Source organism: Elaeis guineensis, chromosome 7 (genome assembly GCF_000442705.2).
Source record: "Elaeis guineensis isolate ETL-2024a chromosome 7, EG11, whole genome shotgun sequence".
Taxonomy (NCBI): Eukaryota; Viridiplantae; Streptophyta; class Magnoliopsida; order Arecales; family Arecaceae; genus Elaeis; species Elaeis guineensis.
In genome coordinates this window covers 100,440,483-100,464,262 of record NC_025999.2, presented here as the reverse complement: position 1 = coordinate 100,464,262, position 23,780 = coordinate 100,440,483, and the positions used below count along the sequence as shown (strand labels likewise).

The 23,780-nt window shown below is 44.7% G+C and overlaps 1 protein-coding gene and 1 non-coding gene across 2 annotated transcripts; one reads left to right on the top strand and one right to left on the bottom strand.

Moving 5' to 3' along the window:
* The first annotated feature begins 641 nt into the window (after nucleotides 1–641).
* Nucleotides 642–747, top strand: LOC140859588 (small nucleolar RNA R71). Its single transcript, XR_012143125.1, has one exon. It is a non-coding gene; the product is annotated as a small nucleolar RNA R71 (small nucleolar RNA).
* Nucleotides 748–16,629: 15,882 nt separating this feature from the next.
* Nucleotides 16,630–20,361, bottom strand: LOC105048052 (uncharacterized). The gene is made up of 2 exons (XM_010927239.4): nucleotides 17,648–20,361; nucleotides 16,630–17,561 (listed from the first exon to the last, which is right to left on the bottom strand). Exons 1-2 carry the CDS (start codon nucleotides 20,307–20,309, stop codon nucleotides 17,122–17,124), a joined length of 3,102 nt encoding a protein of 1,033 aa, XP_010925541.1. The 5' UTR covers nucleotides 20,310–20,361; the 3' UTR covers nucleotides 16,630–17,121.
* Nucleotides 20,362–23,780: the final 3,419 nt, after the last annotated feature.

The following is a 23,780-nucleotide window of genomic DNA, read 5'->3' as shown; positions in this document are numbered from 1 at the left end:
GACTTTTTCCTCAAAAGCTGAACTGTGACCAGTAGTAGATGGTTGAGGAGCATTTTGAAATTGATGGTATGGTCCATGCCTATATGTTGGGTCTTGATATTGAGGTCGAGGTGTGGCAGGACCAACCACTGGTTGTGGTCTCCAAGAAAAATTTGGATGGTTTCTCCAGCCGGGGTTATAAGTGTTCGAATATGGATCGTTTCCTGGTCTGCGAGCTTGTTGGACTTGCTGAACCTGCTCGTGCACAAACTCAGGAAATTGGGGTGCGGCTGGGCATTCACTAACAAAATGGTTCGGACTTGCACACAATGCACAAACTTCTTGGATTGGATTAGGTGGAATTGGGGATTGTCCAGTGTTTAGAAGACGATCTAATTTTTGGGACAGTTCATCTACCTTTTGATGGATATCTATGGCATTTCCTACTTCATATATTCCACCTCTTTTTGAGTTTAACATGGGTTTATCTCTAATAGAGGCAGACATATGATGTAATGAATTTTCACTTAAAATTTCAAACAGTTGCCATGCCTCATCCTCACTTTTCAGCATAAATGTCCCACCGCATGATGCATCGACCATGTGTCGATGTCTTTCAGAGAGCCCATCATAAAAACATTGGATTAACTGCCACTTGGGTACAGCATGGTGGGGGCATTTTCTAATAAGGTCTTTTAATCTCTCCCATGTTTCATGAAACATTTCTCCATCTAATTGGGAAAAACTAGTTATGGCTTTCCTTATTTGATTAGTTTTTCCTATGGGAAAATATTTCTTGAGAAACTCTCCTTGCAGCTGGTCTCAGGTTGATATAGTCATGGAATCCAAAGTATGTAGCCAGTATTTGGCTTTGTCCTTAAGTGAAAAAGGGAATAATTTCAACCTAAGAGCATCATCGGAGAAGTTGTGAATTTTGACAGTTGAGCATATCTCAAGAAATTCTTCAAGATGTTTATAAGGGTCTTCATTACTAAGTCCATAAAATGAAGGTAACATTTGGATTATACTGGACTTAATTTCATATTGAGTGGCCTCCACAGGGGGTACTTGAATACAAGGAGAGTAGGTATATGTGGAAGGAGTAAAGTACTCCTTCAATTGCTTGGGTGGATCATTTTTCTGATTTCGATCCATCTTTTTATGTCTGTTGGCTCTAAAGGTTCTTTCTATTTCTGGATCAAAAGGTTGGATTTCTGATCGTAACGATCTACGGTCAAGCATATACCTTACAATTATACTGTAGAGCACACACAGAAATTTTTTTTTTTTTAATATATATTTTTATAATAAAGTGAGAAAAGAATGAAGAAAATCTAAAGAGAAGAACCTAAGAATCTTAAATCTATGAAAAAGAAGAAATTAATTAATGTTTAGATGTTAATTGCAATCAACTTAAACAATCATAGACTCTCTATCCTAAGGTTAACTTAGATCTAGACAGCTCCTAACTTTCAAGATTGCTTTTGAGCACTCCAAGCTCAAGACTGACTAATTGACTCAGCCAGGTAAGCGTAAGATGTGGGAGGTTCCCTGCTCGTTGCTTTCCTTAGACACCAACTAAGTTGGCCAGGTCAGTCAACGGAACCAATTAAAAACCACTTTCTTTAATCACTTGCCTTAGACACCGAGCAATTAACCAATCCGCACTCGGTTCAACTCTAGAGCTTTCTTATCCTATTGAGCTCGAAATTCCTAGGGCTGACGTCTAGTTGATTTTAAATTAAGGTCTAGGTTATGCAAATGCAAGGGAGTGATTTGTGGGCCAAGGAAGGGTGATCAAATCTCCACCTTATCTGGTTAATGGGTTATTGCCCTTAAGATTAATTATGGAGATGCAATGCAAAGAAACAAGGTGTCCAATCAAGTTAGAAATTTTTATATTTGAGGTTACGCTATTTTAGTTAAGTGTTATGAAATGTCAGTGGCTTTTTTTTTTAATAATTTTATCTTTTTATATTTTTTTTTTTAGTTTTGCAAGAAAATAAATTTAAGTGATTAAGTCTAAAAAGCAATAAATCACTGGGCTATGAAAAGTAGCAAATTATTCTAAGCAGCAAAATTTCTAAGTAGTAAATTAGTTATGCAAGGTAATTCTGTAATTATGCAAATAAGATTATCTAGCTAGAAAGCACTGAAAAAAAAATTTAAAACGAGAAATAAAAACTAAATTTTTTTTTTTAATTTTTTTTTTAATTTTTTAATTTTTTTTTTTTAAATTCAACCGTGCCAAGATCCCCGGCAACGGCGCCAAAATTTGATGCGTAGTCGTTGATAGCACCAAAAATAACTCTACTCACTACGTAGGTAGGATGAGTCGAGATCGTATCCTCAGGGACCTTGGGCTAAGTTGAGTTTGCAAGGTAAAAGAAAGAAGCGTTGTTTTTGATTTAGAAAATAAATTATCGTAAAATTGAGGTAATTAAAAAAATAAAGAGCTCGGGAGTTTTGAATTAATTTGCACTAGCAGAGTTGTATCTCTTTTTTAACTAAATAGATGTGATTAATCTTAGGTAAAATACCTGTCTTTCCTCGGCACGCTCCGTACCCGTAGATCACGGTGCGTCTCCGGAAAGTACTAGGTAACCAACTCTTCTTTCCTCGGCACACCCCGTATCCGTAGATCACGATGCGTCTCTGGAAAGTAAAAGTTGTTCCTAATATTAATCTAACAAGAAAGCATAAATAAAAGTATATGATAGGGAGCAATTAAAGAACTCATGACAATTTAAATAAAAAGCATAATCTTTATTGCATATAAAGAAATACAGGAAAGTTTAGAACAATAAACCATCTCTGTGTCGTTACAAAATTTCTTCTCCACTCCCGAGACTGCTAGCCTAGCTGCTCATAAAGTAGTCCCTTTCTATTCCTCTATGCAAGGCTCTAGAAGAATTTCTGGGCTCCCTCCTATTAATGGGAGTACAAAAGCCTTTTTATAGATATTAGGGGGAGGAATTTTATATGGTTTTCCGATGTGAGACTAAAAAAAAAATAAATTTTTTCACTTGAGATATTTTCAAATAAAAATTTTTTCCTTTAATTTGCTCGTCACTGTGTCTGCGGTGCGCGCCTGCCCGCGTCCTGCCTCACGCGTTCCGCGTCCTGCCCGCATCCCGCGCCTGTCCCCGCGCGTCCACGCCGCATCCCGTGCGTCCACGCCACATCCTGCGTCCGCGCCCCGCGTCGAAACCGCATCCACGCGCCAGCTTCCCACGTGTTCACGCGCCAAAGGATTCACGCGCCAAAGGATTCACGCGCGCCCAGGAGCCAAAAAAAATTCACGTGAAACCTTTTCCCTTTTTTTTATATTCCAAAAAGAAACAAAAGTTTCTTCATAATGACATCTATATCTTTTTTGGATTCCTTGCATAGTATCTTTATTTTCTATAATACCGAATGCGTCTTTCTTTTATTTTAATTTTATTTTAAGTCCAATTTTCTTCAAACTTGAATCTTTTTGATCTATGAATCGGACTCTTTGTATCGGCGATCACCTTTCCTATAAAACATAGAAAGAAGCATCAAATTCTTAATAAATAAGATAAATTAAATATAATTTCTTAATTTAAAACACTTAATTTAAGTATTTTATCAAGAACCCATTGCTGCTTCTTTGTTCTCTGCTTTTCTGACTGAGTGTTAAAGAGTCCTCGTCGGAGCCATAACCTCCAATTTAGGACTTGGTTTGCAGGTGACTCCAGCACTAGTATCATCGTGCGAGATTTTCAAGTGTCCGTCTTCCGACTCCGATCGATTTACGTAGCAACAGGCCCCATAGCTATCACTTTTCAATACACATTTAATGTTTGCAAATATGTATTTTTGTTTGAAATTTTAAACAATAAAAATTTCTCTCCTCTTTTGAAATAATTATGACATCCTGTGACCATATTATGGCATCTTATAGTCAAATTATGACTTCCTGCACAACAGAAAGTTATAATTTTTTTTTAGAAGTCACAAAGAGAGAAGGATATTTTCATCATTAAATTTTATAAAATTTTTAAATGATGAAAATATCCCTCCCTTATGACATCCTGTGGATAAATAATGACTTATTATGTAAGAGGTCATAATTTGACCATAAGATGTCATAATTTTTTTTAAAGAGAAAAGATATTTTTGTTATCAAAATTTTAAATAAAAAAATAGAACTGGAGACATTAAATACATATTGGAAAGTAGTAGTTACATGGCCCAGTAAGGTGGGGCGGTATATTTTTGCTATACTGCATGTAGTGCACAAATACTTTCTCTTCATGAGTAATTTTTTGTGCACTATATATAGTGCAGCAAAAATGCACTATCCTATTTTATTGGACCATATAGCCATCGCTTTCCAACACGCATTTAATGTCTGCAATACTATTTTTTTATTTAAAATTTTAAATGATGAAAATATCTTTTCTTTTTTGAAAAAATTATAACATCCTTTGGCCATATTATGAGATCCTGCAGTCAGATTATGACTTCCTGCATAATAGGAAGATATAATTTTTTTCTAAACATCATAAAAAAAAGAAGGATATTTTTGTCATTGAAAATCTATAAAATTTTTAAATGAAAATAATATCCTTCTTTTCTTTATGACATTCTGTGGTCAAATTATAACTTGCCGTTGTACAGAAAGTTATAATGTGACTGCAGGATGTCATAATATTCTATAGAATATCATAATTTTTTTCAAAAGATGAGGAGTATTTTCATCATTCAAAAATTCAAACGAAAAAATAAAACTGCAAGTATTACATGCACGTTGGAAAATGGTGGCTACGTGGCCTAACAAGATGGGATAGTGCATTTTTACTACACCATGCATGGTGCACAAAGACTTTCTCTTTATAAGTAATTCTTTATGCACCGTATTTTGTATAGCAAAAATGCACCGTCCTATCTTATTGGGCCACATAGCCATCATTTTTCAACGTGCATGTAATGTTTGTAGTTCTACTTTTTTGTTTAAAATTTTGAATGACAAAAATGCTCCTCCTCTTTTGATAAAATTATAACATTCTGCAGTCAAATTATGACTTTCTGCACAATATGAGTTATATTTTTCTTTCAAAAGTCATAAAGAAAGAAGGATATTTTTATCATTGAAATTTTATGAAGTTTCTAAATGATGAAAATATCTCTCATTTCCTTATGACATTCTGTGGTCAAATTATGACTTGCTGTCATGTAGGAAGTTATAATTTGACCGTAGGATGTCATAATATGCCACAAGATGTGATAATTTTTTTAAAAGATGAGGGACATTTTGGTCATTCAAAATTTCAAACGAAAAAATAGAATTACAAATATTAAATGCATAGTAGAAAGTGGTAGCTACATGGCCTAATAAGGTGGGAAGGTGCATTTTTGTTACACCGCATGCGGTGTATAAAAACTCTCTCCATGTTTGTGCACCGTATGCGGTGCAGGAAAAATGCACCATTCCATCTTATTGGGCCACATAGCTACCACTTTCTAACATGCATTTAATACCTACAATTTTATTTTTTTATTTAAAATTTTGAATGACGAAAATATCTCTATTCTTTTGAAAAAATTATAACATCCTATAGTCATGTTATGATATCCTACGATCAAATTATTACTTTCTGCACAATAGGAAGTTATAATTTTCTTTCTACAAAAGAGATCTATAAGAGAAGTCGACAATGTTTAAGTCAGTCAGAGCTTAAGAACAGTAAAAAAAAGAGAGGAAGAAAGGCAAGAGTGCAAAGAACATTTTCTTTTTGGAGTTGAGCTTATCTCCAGAGTTCCTTCATTATCTCTTTATATAGAGGTGGTGTTGTAGGCCGTTGTGTTTGAACCCGACAGATCGTTAGGCTAGGGCATAATTTGTGAGATTGTTAGGATAGGGAATTTACCTACTAACATATAAATCAGAGGTTGTTAGTCGTGGGTGCTGGCTATATTTTGACAGTTTGTTGGGAGATTTTAGTTGATTGCAGCTGAGTAAACCATTGGTCTGAGGTCGACATGCAATTAAGGACTCGGCTCGAATGCGTCAGTGTTGGTGTCAGCCGTCGGATCTCATCCCATGTGGTCGGTGAGATTCCAATTATGAGGTCATTAGGTATCCAAGCAAGGGGTCTACCGGAAGCTAATAGGATCATTGCATTCTAGCTCTTCATGACAATTTTGATGAATCGCCGGCTGGAGTCATCTGAACTGATTACTGGGTCGATGATGGCATATTGATATCCTAAGTATATGGTCGAGAATGATATCCCGAGACTAAATCCAATAAAATCATCTGCTTCGCTACCAGGACATTCGAATAATATACATCGTTTGGAGTCCGTCTAGGGTACTTCAGTGGATCCGAAGAAGAGGTTTTAAGGTGAACTCCGAGAATAATAGCCAAGATAGTAGGGTCCAATAACAATAATAAATCTTCTTCTAACAAAAATTGGTAATTTAATAATATTTTATATCAAATCAATTTATTAAACTTAGCTTTCGTTATCTGTGCGTTGGAACCACGTAACTTCGTAGATAGTTGGGCAAGTCCCCTTCCCTTCAATCGAAACAACATCCGCACGTCGACCGAAGGCCAGCATCACATGGTTTTGCCCCTCACATGGATTTGCCGTCAAATTTGCAAGCCGTTGTCTGGGTACCGCACTCGCCGCTGGGAACAAAGGTGCCGCCCCCGCCACACCCCCAACCCTTACAAAATAAAATAAAATATTAAAAAAATATTAAAATTTTTTTTTAAATAAATAATCCAAAAAGTCAAAGTTTCGCATAATTATTAGTCTCATGGTTAAAAAAAAATAGATATATTTTTTTCTCTACTACTAAAAATAAAAATTACATAGATAATTTCTTTAAAAAATTTTATAAAATCTATCAAAAAATATGTTTTAAATAGATTTTCTGATAGATTCTTGACTGTCAGAAAAAATTATATCAGTAATTTTTTTCTAACAGATCATATGTGTCAGAAAATTTTTTGTTAGATTTGTAATAGATAGTTCATCAAAAATATATTTTTCATATTTTTTAATAAATATTATTTTTTTATTAAAAAATATAATTATGATAGAATTTTTTAATAGATAACCGTCAGAAATTTTTTTGACAAACTATCCATCAGAGAATTTTTTATGACTTTACACTTGTACTAGTAGATTTTTTGTCAGAAAAAAAATCTCAACAGAATATCTGTCAGAAATCTATAATTATTATGTTTGAATTTTTTTCTATTCACTGATAGATAATCCGTCATAAAATTTATAGATAAAAAATTCATCAAAAATCTATCAAAAATTTATAAATTTAAAATAAATATCAAATTTAATAAAAATAAAATATTGAGATTCACCAGTTAATATTCAACTAATTATATATTTAATATCTAAAGTTCACCATCAAGTGTGTTGGGTATAAAATCCCCCCCAACCGAAGTTCGTGTCGGGAGTGACCCTCCAGGGGTTCTATCGGCGTCCAGCCTTCGGCGGCACCTTTCCGAACCTCTTCGGCGGCCAGGCCTCTGCAACATTTCCAAATTCTGCCAACAGATAAACCACACCAAGCGTCGACTGGACTCTTCACGACGGACGAGCTCCACCCAAGTTTCCAAGATGGTCGACCACCTTTTAGACTTCGTCTGGACTCCTACGGGAGCCAGACTTCATCCCCGACTTCGACTAGACGAAGACTTCGTCCGGACTCCTACGGGAGCCGGACTTCGTTCCTGACTCCGACTGGAGGAAGACTTCGTCCGGACTCCTACGGGAGCCGGACTTCGTCTCCAACCTCGACTGCAGGCAGATTTTGTCCGGACTCCTACAAGGGCCGGACTTCGAGCTCCTGCGACAAGTGGTCCTCGCCTGCAGCCCTCACACCCAAGGCACCCCACAGGATTTGCGATATCCGAGCTCCCCTCAGGCGGATAGCTACCCCTCTTCGCCAGGCACCTCAACCGAACTTTGGTCGACAAGCCTGAGTAACGGCCACGTCTTTGCGACGGATCCCGCGCGGCTCCATCATTCCCTGGCAGGCCTGAGTAACGGCCACGACTCTGCTCCACTTCCTGTGACGGATTTCGTGCGGCTCCATCATTCTCTGGCAGGCCTGAGTAACAGCCACGACTCTGCTCCACTTCCTGCGACGGATTTCGCGCGGCTCCATCATTCTCTGGCAGGCCACAGTAATGGCCACGACTCTGCTCCACTTCCTGCGACGGATACCGCGCGGCCTCTCCACCCTCTGGCAGGTCACGACAACGGACGCCGCATCACTCCCCACAACAGGCTCCACGTGGCAGGCCACAGTAATGGCCACGTTTCCGCTCCACTACTCTTCATAATAGACTCCTCCTGGCTCCGAACAGCCCACTGACAGATGGTTACAAACGTCGCCATCAATCTATTGCACCCTCTGCCTATAAAAAGGGGGACCCCAGATATGTTATTCTCCAAGCTTTCATTTTCTATCTCAATACTCTGCTAAAATTTTCGTTCGAGCACCCCATTCTTGTTGAGGCAGAGAACTGACTTGAACATCGGAGGATCTTGCCGGAGCACCCCCAACTCCGGTTTAGACTTCCTTTGCAGGTCCCGGCGGCGACCGCGACTCCCATGACTCCAGCTTCTCCGACGCAGGTGGATTTTTGCACCAACAGGATTGGCGCTAGAGGAAGGGGTGTGTCTTCGCAGTACTCTTATTCTTAAAGGAGCGCTCAACGGGACCACCTCCGGTCGTCTTCTCCGGCATCCTCTTCTCCTTCCTCCGCCAGATTTTCGCCCGATGCCTCCCCGCAGAGCATCCACACGGCGGTCCACGGCCTCCGCGGCCAGATCTCAGGCTCCGGCCTCACCTCCAGTTTCCTAGCCTCCTCTTCCTCCCCCGGCAACAGCAGTTGGTGCGGAGCAATTTGACCTACTGGCTCAGTAGGTTAGAGGCCTTGCTGAAGCTGTGCAGGCCATACAGCAGCAGCAGCAACCGCAGGCATCAGTGCGACTGGAGAGAGCATCGCCAGAACTCCAAAATTCGACGGTAGGGCGGGTTACTTGGGCCAGCCGCCCTGTCTTTCCCGGAAAGACGAATCCGAGGGTGGAGAGCCCTCAGTCGGATCACGATTCTACCCCCGGAAGATCCCTACCTCCATTCTACCAGAAGAACCTTGAGACCCGCAGTCGAGAGGATATCCTGGATCAATGGCTCCGGGAGATGAATCGGTGGATCGAGGAGCTCCGCCACGCACCCCCCGCCTATGGTGAGGACATTTGTACTGACCCTCCCTTTTCTCAAATGATCATGCAGGAACCGATCCCGCCAAACTTCAAGCTCCCTCAATTTGAAAGCTACGACGGGACTTCGGACCCGATTGACCACCTGGAGGCCTTCCGGATAATGATGCTGCTTCACGGCATGCCCGACGCCATCCTGTGCCGAGCTTTTTCGTCCACCTTGACGGGAGCGGCGAGAAACTGGTACTTGACGCTGAAGTCGGGTACCATCTTTTTCTTTGATCAGATGAGCCATCAGTTTGTGGCCCATTTTGTTAGCAGCCGACGTCCCCGAAAGGGTTCGGAGTCCCTCATCAACATCAAGCAGAGGGAGGGGGAGTCCATCCGGATTTACGTCAACCGTTTCAATATCGCCGCGTTGGAGGTCCGAAACTTGGACCAATCAGTCACGATGGCCGCTCTGAAAGGCGGCCTTCAAAAGAACGACCTTTTATTCTACCTGAAAAAGAAGTACCTCAGGGATTTTGCTGATCTGTTGGCTCGGGCCGAAGGGTACGTCCGAGCAGAAGAAGCCTTCAAAATGAAGGATGAGGGGACCGCGAGAGAGCGACAGGCGGGAGACTCGAGTAAGCTCGCAATTGAAAAAGGGCCGAGGGAAGCTCGGCCACGATCCCGAACTCCTCCCGGGCACAAGCGTGCCCAGACTCCTCCCCGGGCACGTAGGCAGAGAAGCCCGGAGCGTCGGGTTCGGCGGAGCTCTCCCTCAAGAAGATTCTGCAGCTACGCCCCCCTCAACGCATCGAAGGCCCAGGTGCTGATGGAAGTCAGAGAGCAGCTCCCGAGGTCAGAAAGGATGCGCACGCACCCCGGAAAGTGCAATCCTAATAAATTCTGCCTCTACCATTATGACCACGGCCACGACACGGAGGAATGCATTCAGCTCAGAGACGAGATCGAGGAGCTCATCCGCCGAGGTCGGCTCGACAGGTTCATTCGACGCCGGCCTGAGGGTAGAGAGGACTGACCGAGGGCCCTGCCGTAGCCTAAGCCGTCGAGGAGAGAAGAGCAGCTTGGAGATCGGCCTCCAATTGGGATCATCAACTCCGTCTCTGGGGGACTGTGATAGGAAGCAGACCTTCTACAACCTTGGGATTTGAAAACTTGTAAATGTATTGCGAACGACCCCGCTTTGAATCAAGATTCCTTTCAGATTTGCACATCTTTTCCTTTTTTGCATGGACTTGAAACGACAGGGGATGACCCCTTCGGATAACGAAAACGAACCCCAATGTGGCTGTCAACCACAAGGTCGAAGGCCCGGTTATTTGTAGATCGGATGGGGTGAGAGGCCATACAGCGCCCATATGCACCCCCACAGCCATGTTAGGGACAGGAGTAGAACCTCGCCCTAATATGAGTAAGGTCGAAGGTCCGATTATTTGTAAACTGAATGGGGGGAGAGGCCATACAGTGCCCATATGCGCCCCCACAGCCATGTTAGGGACAGGAGGAGAACCTCGCCCTAACATGAGCAAAGTCGAAGGCCCGATTATTTGTAGACCGGATAGGGGGAGAGGCCATACAGCACCCATATGCGCCCCCACAGCTACATTAGGGACAGGAAGAGAACCTCGTCCTAACATGAGCAAGGTCGAAGGCCCGATTATTTATAGACCGGATGGGGGGAGAGGCCATACAGCGCCCATATGCGCCCCCACAGCTATGTTAGGGATAGGAGGAGAACCTCGCCCTAACACGAGCAAGGTCGAAGGCCCAATTATTCATAGACCGGATGAGGGGAGAGGCCATACAGTGCCCATATGTGCCCCCGCAGCCCGGTTAGGAACAGAAGGAGAACCTCGTCCAAACCTGAGCTAGAACCAATTACATCAGAAGAACCTCGTCCTGACACTAATTAAGGTCCTGCCATCCGAGATCTGACAAGAAAGAAGAAAACCTTCTCAGTGGCCCCTTCGCGCTCCCGCGACCCCAATAAGAGCAGAGGGAAAACCCTCACAAAAAGAAAAAGAAAAAAGGAGAGAGAAGTTAAGAAGGAAAGCGACGAACTGCATCAGCAATGAATGGAAAACACATCAAAGATGCGGGGAACCTCGTCTCAGTGAGGATTGAGGTTCTTATCGAAATCCCCGATCTTCAAGAAAGCTCTCAGCATAGGTCGAGGATAAGACGGCTTCCTCAGGGCGACGAAAAGCCCGGACCTCTGAGCTCGAACCCTGAAAGGCGGCATCAAACCCGAGCTGCCCCGGACAAATCTGCGGCCATGAACAGAAGGACAGGTCGATGCGACGGCAATCGAGTACTCCCGAACGGTATCAATATCGAGAAAAGCAGAAGCCGAAAGGGGCTCGGCGAACAACAACTCAACATGCGAGTAAAAGAGGTAACGAAAAATTTCTTTTTCATATCATTAATTAAGTATACATTACAGAGCCCTTGAGGCTGAAGAAGAAAGATGACAAGAAAAGCAAGCCGATGCGGCAACGACTAAGCACTTCCAGACGACATCGGCATCAAAAAAAAAAAAATAGAACAACATAGACGACATCGGCATCAAAGGCAGACACATAAAGGATGAAAGATAAAAAGAGCCCTAAGGGGGCCCGGCTTCCTCCGACTTCGAACTTTTGACTTCGACCCTCATCAGGGAGTGTCTTAAGCTCTCGACTTCTTCTTCCAATTCTTTCTCCCTCATTAGTATCTCCATGTACCTCCGATGAAGTCGCTGGCTTTCATTCTCCGTCTCTCGACGCCTTTTTCTCAGGACCTCGGATTCTACCTCCACGTCCTTGACTGCCTGCTGCTCGTATACTAGCTGGATCTTCAACTGCTGCGGTTCGGCCTTCCCCTCCCCAAGGGCGACAGATAACTCTTTTACGATTTTTCTCAGGGTTTGGAGTTCGTCAGGATCCCGAGCAGGAGCAAACTAAGCTCCTTCAGCTAGCTGCCTTTGAAGGCGGGCAACCTCGTCGGTCGCCATCCTGAGATTCCCCCTGTAGTTGTCCACCTACTTGCACCAGCCGGCATGGTGTGTGTTATAGCTCACCTCGGCATCCTGGAGGTGTCGCTGAAGGTCGGAGAACTTCTTCGACCATTCTCAGTCACAGTCGGCCCGAGTCGAAAGCCATGGCGAGCTTCCTTCCAACTGGCTAATCCTCTCCTGTGCAGCCGACAGCTCCACTCTGAGGGAGCTGATCTTGGCAGCTTGGGCCCAAGATCGATCGCTGGCGTGCTTCTTATGCTCCTCGAGCTCCTTCTCGAAGTTCGCTTTCCTCCGACTGTACTCCATGATCTCCTTCACGTGGAGGTTCCAAAAGTGAGTGGCCTTCGCGGTGGCCTCAGAGTGGCTCTCCCTCAACCTGTGAAGTTCGCCAGCCATCTCCTTTGACCTCTTCGTTAAATGATGAACCTCCTTCTTCAAACGTTGAATCATAGACTTCAGCGAAATCCCCAGTGGCAAGGGAAGCGCTTCGACCGGACGCTGCCATCGGGAGACAAAAACGTCAAGACGCGTCTCATTGCAGAAAGGAAGAAAGAGGAGGAAGAAGGAGTGGAGAAGCCCCCCATAAGGAGAAACCCAATTTTATTGATTGAATGTTTCTTAAAGACAAAAGGAAAAAATGGCAATAAAAGAAAAATACAAGGTCGAAGGTCTCAGACCTCTGAAATAGGAGTTGGTGAGCTCGGTGTCCTCGGGAGGGGGGCTACGGTGGCAGTGGTAGTGGAAGAGGGTCCGGCTTCGTCTTCAGACGCCCCGTCCAAGAAGCTGAGGTCGAGCTCGAAAAATTTCTTGACCACCTTCTCTTGACAGAGCTCGAATCCTTTGATGAATGCTTCTTGGCCGAATTTGACGTTCAGGTCCCTCATCTCCGCTGAGGCCTTAAACTCCTCCACGGTTAGGACCCTGGCCTCCGAGATCAGAATCGAAATTCGCTCCGTCAAATTTGCGACCTCGGCCTTCGCCTTCCTCACCGTCTCCTCCGAGGCCTGTTTTTCTCTCTCAAGGGCCTCTTGGAGGTTGGCTACCTCGGCAGCCTTTTCTTCGAGGTGGGCGGCTTCAGTCCGGTGGCCCTCTTCCGCTTGGGAGGCATCCCTCCTCGTCGGGTTCGTCGCCTCGATGTTGGCAAGGAGTTGGTGCCCGATCTGCAAGGGCGGCTAGGAGGTAAAAATGGAAGTTGGGAAGCAAATTAAATGAAGGCGTGAGGGGAAGGAGGAAAATGAACCTGTTTACCTCAAGGAAGGACCCTAGAGAGTCCCAGACCCGCTGCTCGGGATCGACGCGGACGATTTTCTGGACGACTTCGGGCAAGATGCAGCCATCGACCAGTCGCTTTACCAGGTCCCTGTCATTAAAAGGATTCTCCCCCGGCTCTTCTTCGAAACCACGAGACTCTTCGGCGGTGGCCTGGCGGCTGCTCACTCTGTGGGCCACCGACTTCCTTCTCCTTCCCCTCTCAACCCCTGGCACCTCCTCGAAGCGGGCCCCCGAAACGGGAACCTCAGCGGGAGAACTCCTTGAAGAGGCCCGGGGGGTCGGGGGCTCAGCGTTTGAAGGAACGTCGACCGCGGGTGCCGCCTGGGCAGGGTGGCCGAATTCGTCTCCTCCATTCTGGCCTTCTTCGCCGATCCGGAGGCCGCGACGCCTTTTCTTTTATGAGCCTTGAGGCCCCTGGCGAGCATCCGTGCTGCTTCGGCGTCCATTCCTAAAAAAAAAAAAGAAGAAGAAGAAAAAGAAAAAAAGAGATCAGCAATGGAGGGAAAAAGGAAGTAGTGACATGCAAAAAAAAAAAAAGAGAGAAAAAGAGAGAGAAAAAAGGAAGAGAGAAGAAAAGCAGAGAAAAGAAGAGGAAGGGAAAGATAAGATACTCGCAGGATCCAGGGGGCTCAAACCGATGTTGAACAAAAACTGCTCCTTTAGAAGATTGAGAAGAGAAGGAGCCGAATAACTAAGAAGCCTCCGGGCAGCCTGAAGGTCGTCCTCCCTCAAGCTGGGGGCCCGACGGACAGAATCCCTCAGGGAACCCCAAGGGGGCAGTCCCAGCTCCAAAGTTGGACATTGGACGTAGAGGTACTTCTCCTTCCAGTTATGGATTGAAGAGGGAGTACCCTTCAGTAACCCCTTCTTGCCGAACTGGAGGGAGAAGTACCACCAGTCCTTTGCCGAGGGGTGGCACTTGAAGGTGTAAAAATACCTAAACAAAGAAAGAGATGGCTGGACTTCGACTACGTGGCAAAGGGAGAGGAATCCTATTAGAAACCTAAAAGAATTCGGCGCGACTGAAGCCAAGAAAATATCTAAAAAATGGAAAAGAGCAACGACGAAGGGTGGAAGAGGAAGATGGAGCCTGGCACGGAAAGCCTCCTGGTACAGACAGAAACGGCCAGGAGGGAAAGTGCTAGCCCGCTCGGCGGGATCAGAAAATTTCAGATCGTACTCTGGAGGAACTCCGTATTGAACCCTTATCAGTAGAAGCTCATCTGGAGTCAGGGAACAGGGAATGGCGCCCGGCGCAAAAATCGGGCGAGGTCCAGCCCTAGTTGAGGGTTCGTCTATAGTATGAGGGTTCCGGGGGGCTGAGGTGGACGAACTCTCGGAACCACTGGAGGCGGAGGTGCCAGAAGACATTTTGACCTAGGACCCTAAAAATTTCGGAGAAGTCAGGCGAGGTAAGGGGCGAAAGATTCGCGGGAGACCAAACCAAGGGAATGCGCAGAAAGAAAAATGAAGGAAAAAGGGCACCTAGATGGTAAGAAGAGAAGCGAAAGTTCCGGGAACTAACCTAAATCGCTCCGAAGGATGCAGAGGTGCGAGGACAGGGATGACTCGAAGAATGCTTAGGGCCAAAGCAAACACCGACAGAATTCTCAGGCGGAATGAGACTCCTGAAGTGAAAAGGCGGGTTTAAATAGATCCTGGGATCCGGTGCTATAATGATCGCGAATCTTCCCGGGCCGACCCACGCTCGCCACATGTCCTACTCGCCACAGCAGGCGGCTAAAAGCGGCTGACAGCTGACAGAGCAATTACTGCACCGTTCCTGGGCCAACGCTCTAGCGAGAATCCCGAAAGGTCTCTTCGGGTCATCCCGATTTGAAAAGACTCCAGCACGCGCGCATTAAATGCCAGAATATCTGACGGTGATCGTGCGCAGGATTCAAGGGGACAACTTCGGCTGAAAAAATTTCTCTGTACTTTCTTCATTCGAAATTCGAACTCGAAAGTAGGGGGACTGGTGTTGGGTATAAAATCTCCCCCAGCCAAAGTTCGTATCGGGAGTGACCCTCCAGGGGTTTTACCGGCGTCCAGCCTTCGGCGGCACCATTCCGAACCTCTCCGGCGGCCAAGCCTCTACAACATTCCCAAGTTCTGCGACGACCGCGACTCCCACGACTCCAGCTTCTCCGACGTAGGCGGATTTTTGCACCAACAAAATATATTAAAATATGTCAAATACTATATAATAAAAATTTTTCACATATTTATAAAAATACATTACATATATCAATGTACAATCCAATTTGTCAAATGTCTAGTTAAGCAATACATTTTACATAGGAGAAAATCATGCAGCACTTGATATAGGGCAAAGTGAAGAATACCTCACATGCACGGGTGCAGAGACCGACCTATCTGAGCCATCCAAGCTCTTGATCGTAACATTGACACCGTTTGTGGGAAACACCTTCTGTCCATGCATACAGAGTTCTCCATGACTAGAGAGGCTATTGTTACGAAAGGACGACGTCTTTAGTCCCGTATTAATTGTGAATCAAGGAGGACTTTAGCTTATATGGGATCGAGATCTTTTTTTTTTTCTAATAAAGTATCTTCTATATTGGATAAAATCATGCGGCACATAATATGAGTTAAAGCGGATAATACCTGACATGTGTGGGTCCAGAGATCGATCCATCCAAATTCTCGACGGCAACACTTAGTATGAATGATCTAGTTGTGCTGTATCAATGAAAAGTATATTTAAAAAATAAGAAAGAAAAAAATATCATACATAATTTTTTTTAATTATTTTTTATTATGAGATTGATGATTCCACTGATGAGAGAAGTTTTTAACTTTTACTTTTGCTTAAAGGATGGGCACCAAAGAAAACAAGTTAATCTGCTCGTTGTTTCTTTTTCCAGTGCTCGGCCCATATAGTTTTGTTCGAAATGATGAAGCTACGGCCTGCCAACTTTCCTCTTGTTTGTGAGTCATCTTGAGCTTAGCTTTTTCATCTTTCACCCTGTTTGAAGTTTTGCGTCTCATCAATAGAGGGGAACTAAATTAGCGTTTATTCACTTGGAGCTTAGGCCTGGTTTTGAACTTTCTTGTTGCGCGCGTGCGCATATATATGCGTATATAGATGTGCAGTATTGATGAGACGGTGAAAGTGCCAGAGTATTTGGAGGATAAATCATGAGCACATATATATAAGCAAATAATTTTGCAGCATTAATACATGTGAAGATAGCATATTCCTTTGAGCAAGTGTTAAACTGCCCGTAGCGGCTGCTCATCTTATAGGTTGAGGGTGTCTTCCATGTGGTTTAGATCTTCTCCACTCACTGGGAGGTAATGTTCAATCATCCACCATTCATTTGATCATATTAAGGGGGTGATTAATTGGATAGGATTGACCATGCTGTATGGTTCCTCCCTGCTTGCATGGTCGTTAGATCACCTCGTTACATCAGTATAACTATGTACTCGTGCTGGCCAACGTGAAGAGTATAACGCCCCCGGCACAGAGAAACCATGCTTGGGACATGCCTCCCCCTATCCCTAAACCCGCCCTTTGCGCGATATATAACGTAGATCTCTTCAATTCATGTACAAAGTGAGAGGACCTGGATTCTCAAATGCTGTGCAGAACAAGATGTGAAGCAGTCTCACCTAAACTAGATCTGCCAAATAAACGTGATCTTCTCTTTCGCTTGCATCTGACCGGCTTTTACGCCGGCTACCCTTTTTGGTTTGTAGAAGAGGAGCCGCATCGTGAAGCGTATTTTGAGGCCCCAGCCTTTTATCACACTTTGCTAGGACTTGTAACACCTCTTTCATTGAAGGCCTGCTTGAAGGCACTTTCGCTGTGCAGAATAGGCCTAGCCTGAACACCACCTCCATCTCATCCAAGTAAAGCACAGGATCTCGAATCTCCGTATCTATGATATCAATCAACCCACCACCCTCTTGGTAATAGCGCCATGCCCATTCTGTCAGGCATTCATCCTCACCCCCAACATTGGCTCCCCTTCCGGTTACCAGCTCCAAAAGAACCACCCCAAAACTGAATACGTCCACCTTCTGATTGACCTTCCTCAAGTGTCCACACTCTGCAAGCAAAACACACCAATTACCTATATATAAAAGCCATCATTGTTCGTTGGGTAGAATACATGATCGAAGGATGATTAATTACCTGGAGCCATATATCCGAAAGAGCCTGCTATAACTGACACACTTTCGGGCTCGCCGCCTTTAGCCAGCATCCGAGCCAGACCGAAGTCTGCGATCTTGGCACCAAATTCTGCATCCAGTAGTATGTTGCTGGACTTCACATCTCGATGTACGATGGGTGGAGAGCAGTCATGATGCATATAGCAAAGACCCCGTGCTGCTCCGATCGCAATCCCCAGCCTTGTCGGCCAATCCAACGGATTAGAACGCTCCTGGCCATCTTCCGTTCTCTGCAACCTGTGCAGCCACTGGTTCAGGCTTCCATTCTCCATGTATTCGTACACGAGCAATTTGGAGTCGTCATTTGAGATGCAGCACAAGAGCTTCACAATATTGCCGTGCCGGATGGAACCCAGGATGTCAACTTCTGCCTGGAACTGCTTTTCCAGCTTAGCGTCCAGCTTTCTGTTGTTCCATATCTTTTTGACGGCCACGATCTCCTCTGCACGATCTCGGAGGACGACACGGTAGACCATCCCTGATCCACCGCTCCCGATCGAATTGCTCTCGGTGAGCTTAGGGACAACGTTGTGCTCCGTGAAATCCAGAGCGTGGAATGACGTGAGCTTCCACGAGTCGATATCATCACCGTCCATCTTCCTCCGACGGTGCTCTCTCACCATCGAGTAACCTATCGCGACCACGGCCAATAAGAAGGCTGCGCCGAGGACCAGAAAGAGGACGAGGAGTCCCTTGGAGAGCTTATCGGAGCCTTTCGATTGGTATCCACACTGGCGGAGATCCTTGATGGAGTTGGAGGAGGAGCAGAGGCCGGAATTGGCCAGAAAGCTACGGTCGTACGCTTGGTTCTGCAGCGAGGCCGGGATCTCTCCGGAGAGCTGGTTCGAGGAGAGGTTGAGGAAGTTGAGCGTCAGTTTGCCGATCGCCCGGGGGATCTCGCCGGAGAGCTGGTTGCCGGAGAGGTCGAGGGAGGTCAGCACCGGGAGCGATCCGAGCGCTGCCGGGATCTCACCAGAGAGCCGGTTGTCGCTAAGGTTGAGGACGTTGAGGGACGTCCATGCCGAGACCGCTGGCGGGATCGATCCCGAGATCTGGTTTCCGCCGAGGGAGAGCATCTGGAGCCGGGATATACCAGCTAGTGTTGCCGGGATCTCGCCAGTGAACAAGTTGTTGCTCGCCTTGAACACCGCCAGATTCTTCGCGGTCGATGGGATCTTGCCGGTGAATCTATTGTTTTGCATTTCCAATCGGGTTAGATTCCATGGGAGCTCGTCTGGAAGAGTGCCGGAAAGTGCATTATCGTGGATGAGGACGGTGGTCAGGTTAACGGCCGACCAGATTCCGGCGGGGAAGTCGCCGGAGAATGCGTTCCGGTAGAGCTGAATGTTATCCAGCGTCGAGCAGTCGCCGAGGGACGCCGGCACCTCACCGGTTAAGTTGTTGTCGAACACGTTCAGCGAGGTCAGAGCCTTGCCGGCGCAGAGATACTCCGGCAACTTGCTGGAAATGCTGTTCCACTGGACTTCGAAATTCCACAGTGGGGAGTGCTTCCCAAATTCCGGTGGCAAAACCCCTGTGAGATTGTTGCTGAAGAGTCGGATGTCTTGCAGGTTGGGGAGCAATCCGATGCTTGCCGGAATCTCACCAGACAAGCGATTGTAGTACATGAATAGAAGAGAGAGATTCTTGAGCTTTCCTATATCCTCCGGTATGGATCCGGTCAGCTGGTTCATGGAGATGTCGAGCTGGACCAAATTGAAGGCTCTGATCGTCCCATTGATCTCGCCGGAGAATTTGTTGGTGTATAGATAGAGGTACTTTAGCTTCTCCAGCTCCCAGATCCAGCCGGGAATTGTTCCATTGAGAGAATTCCACGCCAAATCTAGCTGCTCCAATTCCACCAAATTCCCGAAAGACTCCGGGATCTCACCAAAAATATTCGTTCTTGTCATCCAAAAGAAGCTCAATTTGGTCAGCTTCCCGAATTCTGGAGGAAGTCTCGTGGGGGTGAAGGGATTCCATGCGAGAGTGAGGGTCTCCAGAGCGGAAAGGTTGCCCAGCTCAGCTGGGAACGAGCTGTTGAAGAGATTGTTGTCGAGTCGCAACGACCGGAGAGCCGCAAGCCGACCCATCGAGGGGGGGATTTCGCCGGTGAAGTTATTATGAGACAGGTTGAGATGGGCGAGACGGGAAGACATTCGGTAGATATCGGCAGGGATCTCGCCGACGAAGAGGTTCTGAGAGATGTCCAGGTACTCGAGATTGGTGCAGTTGTAGAGGGTAATTGGGAAAGGTCCTGAGAGATCGTTATAAGGGAGATCGAGAATAAAAAGGTTTTTGAGGTCACAAATGGCCGGAGGAATCGGTCCTGTGATATTTTGTGCCGGGAGCGATATTTCAGTAATGGAGCCATTAGTGCAGAGGATTCCGGCCCAGTCGCAGTGGTCGCGGGTACCGGAGTTACTCCAAGAGCCAAGAGCAGGAGGGTTTCCCCAGCCGGCCTTTATCTTTAGGAGAGTTTGTTTCTCGTCTTCCGGCGATGTACTTTGGGACGTGGATCCGGGAAGGAGAGACGAGGAAAGGAGGAGGGTAAGCAAGCAGATGAGAGGAGGGACATTGGTGGGGAAGGCTCGGATGGACGGAGATTTGGACCTTGGCGCCATCTAAATTCTCACTGGATTTTTGGATAGAGATGGGTTGCTCGACTTGAAGAGTGGCAACCTCTTTGGCTCTTATAGCATTGTTGGTTTGCCCGAGTGCTAGTGGTGGCGATGATGACGGTGAGTAGTGGAGCAAAAAGAATGTTGACTATCTAGTCTCTATTTTCATCAAAAAAAAAAAAAAAAAAAAAAAAAAAGAAAGAAAGAAAGAAAGAAAAAGAAAAAAGAATGTTGACTGTTGGATTAATGGTCCCATAGCATGGTTACTAATTTTGGTTACGAAAAAGCATATGGCCAGCCTATGGGACCGTCAATGAGATAGTAATCTTTGGATTACATTGTCCCTGCATGGGACCGTCAATGAGATAGTAATCTTTGGATTACATTGTCCCTGCATCTCAGTGTAAGATAGAATAGGGTGGTCTACTCTGTGCTGAGAGGCTAATTTGTAAACACGCCACATTTTTTCTGCACGTTCTGGTGGAAATAACAATAGTTATTGGATGATATTTTGTTGTCAATTTTTAATTTGCTTAAAAATATCATTTTATTTGATGAATAAGGATACAACCAGATAGCAATCTTTTTTTTTTTTCTTTTTTTCTTTTTTTTTTTTAATTTTGGTACACCGGCATACTCAAATTTTCAAGTAAAAGTGCAAAGGGTATATCTTTTAACATAATGGGTAAGGCCTTAGTCCACAAAATCGGAACACGTGAATGGCTACCATAATCTTATCATCGTAATGGCAAATAACAATATTTACTCTCAAAAAAAAAAAAAAAGGGAAATAATAATAGTTCCAAGTCACAACAATCATCATTTTATTTGATGGGCAAATAAAATAACCATTAATTTTGTTGAAACAGTGAATGATGTTCACAAGGGTCTACAATTCGGGGTATTCTTGTTAATAAAATCTTAATGATTTATAGAAGAGAAGCATTGAAGCCTCATCTTTTTTACTTACCAACGCACTTAATCTCTTGACTCAGAAATTGAGTCACACAAAATGTTCTTCCAGATTTTCACAGAAGTGACCTTGCTCCAGCTTCTTCTTCATGGATTGTTACCCACCCTACCAAATTAAACTAGCAAGTGTGGTCAAAAGTTATTAGTCGCATAAAGGAATTGATTCCCATATGGATGATGGTCAAAAAGGGTTCAAAGCATTCTTTTATTGCTTCTTGTTGGGAACACTTGCACTCCAATCTACCCACTAAGGATCATCATTGCAGCTATCATAGGTGGTGTGGTGGATTGGCACTACATTATTTTGCATCAATCCACTGGACCTAGTTTAGGGTTGGCTTAACCTATCCAACAATGTGCGCTATGCGTATAAATTTCATAATTTTTTTTAATATACAGTTTTTTTTCGATAGAAATTTATAGAATCTATCAAAATTTTTTTCAACCCACGTGGCAATGCTCGATTTTTTTTTTTAATTTTAAATTTTATCATAATTCTAATAATGTGAAAGACATCATTAATCCCATATCGATTATGAGTCAAAAAAAACTCACACTTATAAGGAAGAAAAAATTCTTCCCATGTGAGGTACTTTTTAAAAGACAAAACCGTGAGGCTCATGAACTGAAGCAGACAATATCTCACATGACGGATCGAGCTTTTATCCGCAACAATGGCACGTCAGGTAAGAAAAAAATTCTTCCCACGTGAGGCACTTTTTAAAAGACAAAACTGTGAGACCCTTAAATCAGAGCAGACAATATCTCACGTGATGGACCGAGCTTTTGTCCGCAATAATGACGTGTCAGGAAGAGGTCGAGGTTCGCTTCAATTTTTTGGAGTCGAAATCCATCTCGACTGACTGTGAGGTTTCTCGAACTATACACATCGAAATCCCTTATGATTTTATTTTTTAAAAAATATTTTATATAAAATTTTTTTTTTCTTCTTATAAATACGAATCTTTTTTAACTCATAACTGATGTAAAATTATTAATGTACTTCATATTATTAGAATCACAAGAGACTTAATTTCGAACCTCTCATTTATTTGGCAGTAAATAATAATATCTAAGCTTATTTTCTCTAACTGAACTAAAAGTTTAGTCAAATCACTCCTCAGGAGGGGGAACAGAACAGATAAAAGAAACAACCACAAAAATTTAAATTAAGAAAAATCAAACAAAATGACAGGCTGCACTCTGGAGGCGGACCGAGCCACGTACCCCAGTAGGTTGGTAGCAGCCTCCCCTCACGAGATGGCACGAAGCACACGGTCCGCGGGTCAATGCGATGCACGTGGGACCCAGATGACATGTGCAAGCATTTTCTACATGGAAGCTTCCACGAGTGACAGCTAGTGAGCACGTCGGTTCCGCATGGCATGCATTATGCGCAATGTGTGGATGCCATGACATCCATGGGACCATGTCTACAGTTATTTGCTTCCGTGGCGATCTTCTACCGGAAGAATATGGGTGTTTGCTGTGCGGCGAACCTCCCATGCTCCCGTCTGTTGCACGTGCATCGCTTGACGCGGACCCAACGGCACTGGCTACCACTTAGTCAAGTCTAGCCGCCTTCATTGACCCGAAAAGAAGAAAAATGTGACCACAATCTCCATCATCAAGGTGCGCACTTGATGATAAAATTGTGAGAAAGAAAGAAAGCGAGGAGGTGCTCGGCGTCAAAAGAAGGACCCGCCGTGGAAACACTAGATCCGACCTAGAACGATAGCGGCAAGAAAGTCACAGATATCTAGTGGAGAACCTTCCAATGCCAAAATCAAACACAACTCTCAGGAAACAGGAGGATGCCTAAAGATATGACACAGAAGAAAGAAAGTCGAAAGAGAATTTATCCAAGGGACCCCAGAAAATAATATATAAACGAGAACCGGAGCCCGTCGCCGAGTAGTCAAGCCTGTATGTTGGCTTCTATGGTAACAGTTTGCGTGTCTTTCCTATGAATCATGCCCATGCTTCGCGTTCGTGAGGATTGCTCGTGTATCATATTTGTTTGGAAACAGTTGGCGATCATGACCGAACTATTGCCAGCTAAGAGGAGAGTTTGAAATGCAAAGGACTTTCTACGTGCCTTTTGAATCAGCCACATTATAAGTATTGAATGATCAGTCTATAGCTAGATGGCGAGCTCTCACCAGTCAGTTTATTTCATCTGCTAGGATCAGTTTCGTTGGTGCAGAATTTCACCGAAGTCGGAGAAGCTAGAGCTGGGATGACCGCGGCCGTCGTCGGGACCTGCAAAGAAAATCTAAAGCGGAGTTGGGGGTGCTCCGACAAGATCCTCCGACACTCAAGTCAGTGCTCTGCTTTAATAGAAATGGAGTGCTCGAGCGAAAATTTTGTCAGAATTTTGAGATAGAGTTATCAGCCCCTTGAAAGCGTATCTGAGGGTCCTTATTTATAGACGGAGAGGGCACCCAATTGACAACGACGTTTGTAACCGCCTGGCAGTGGGCTGTTCAGAGCCGCCTGGAG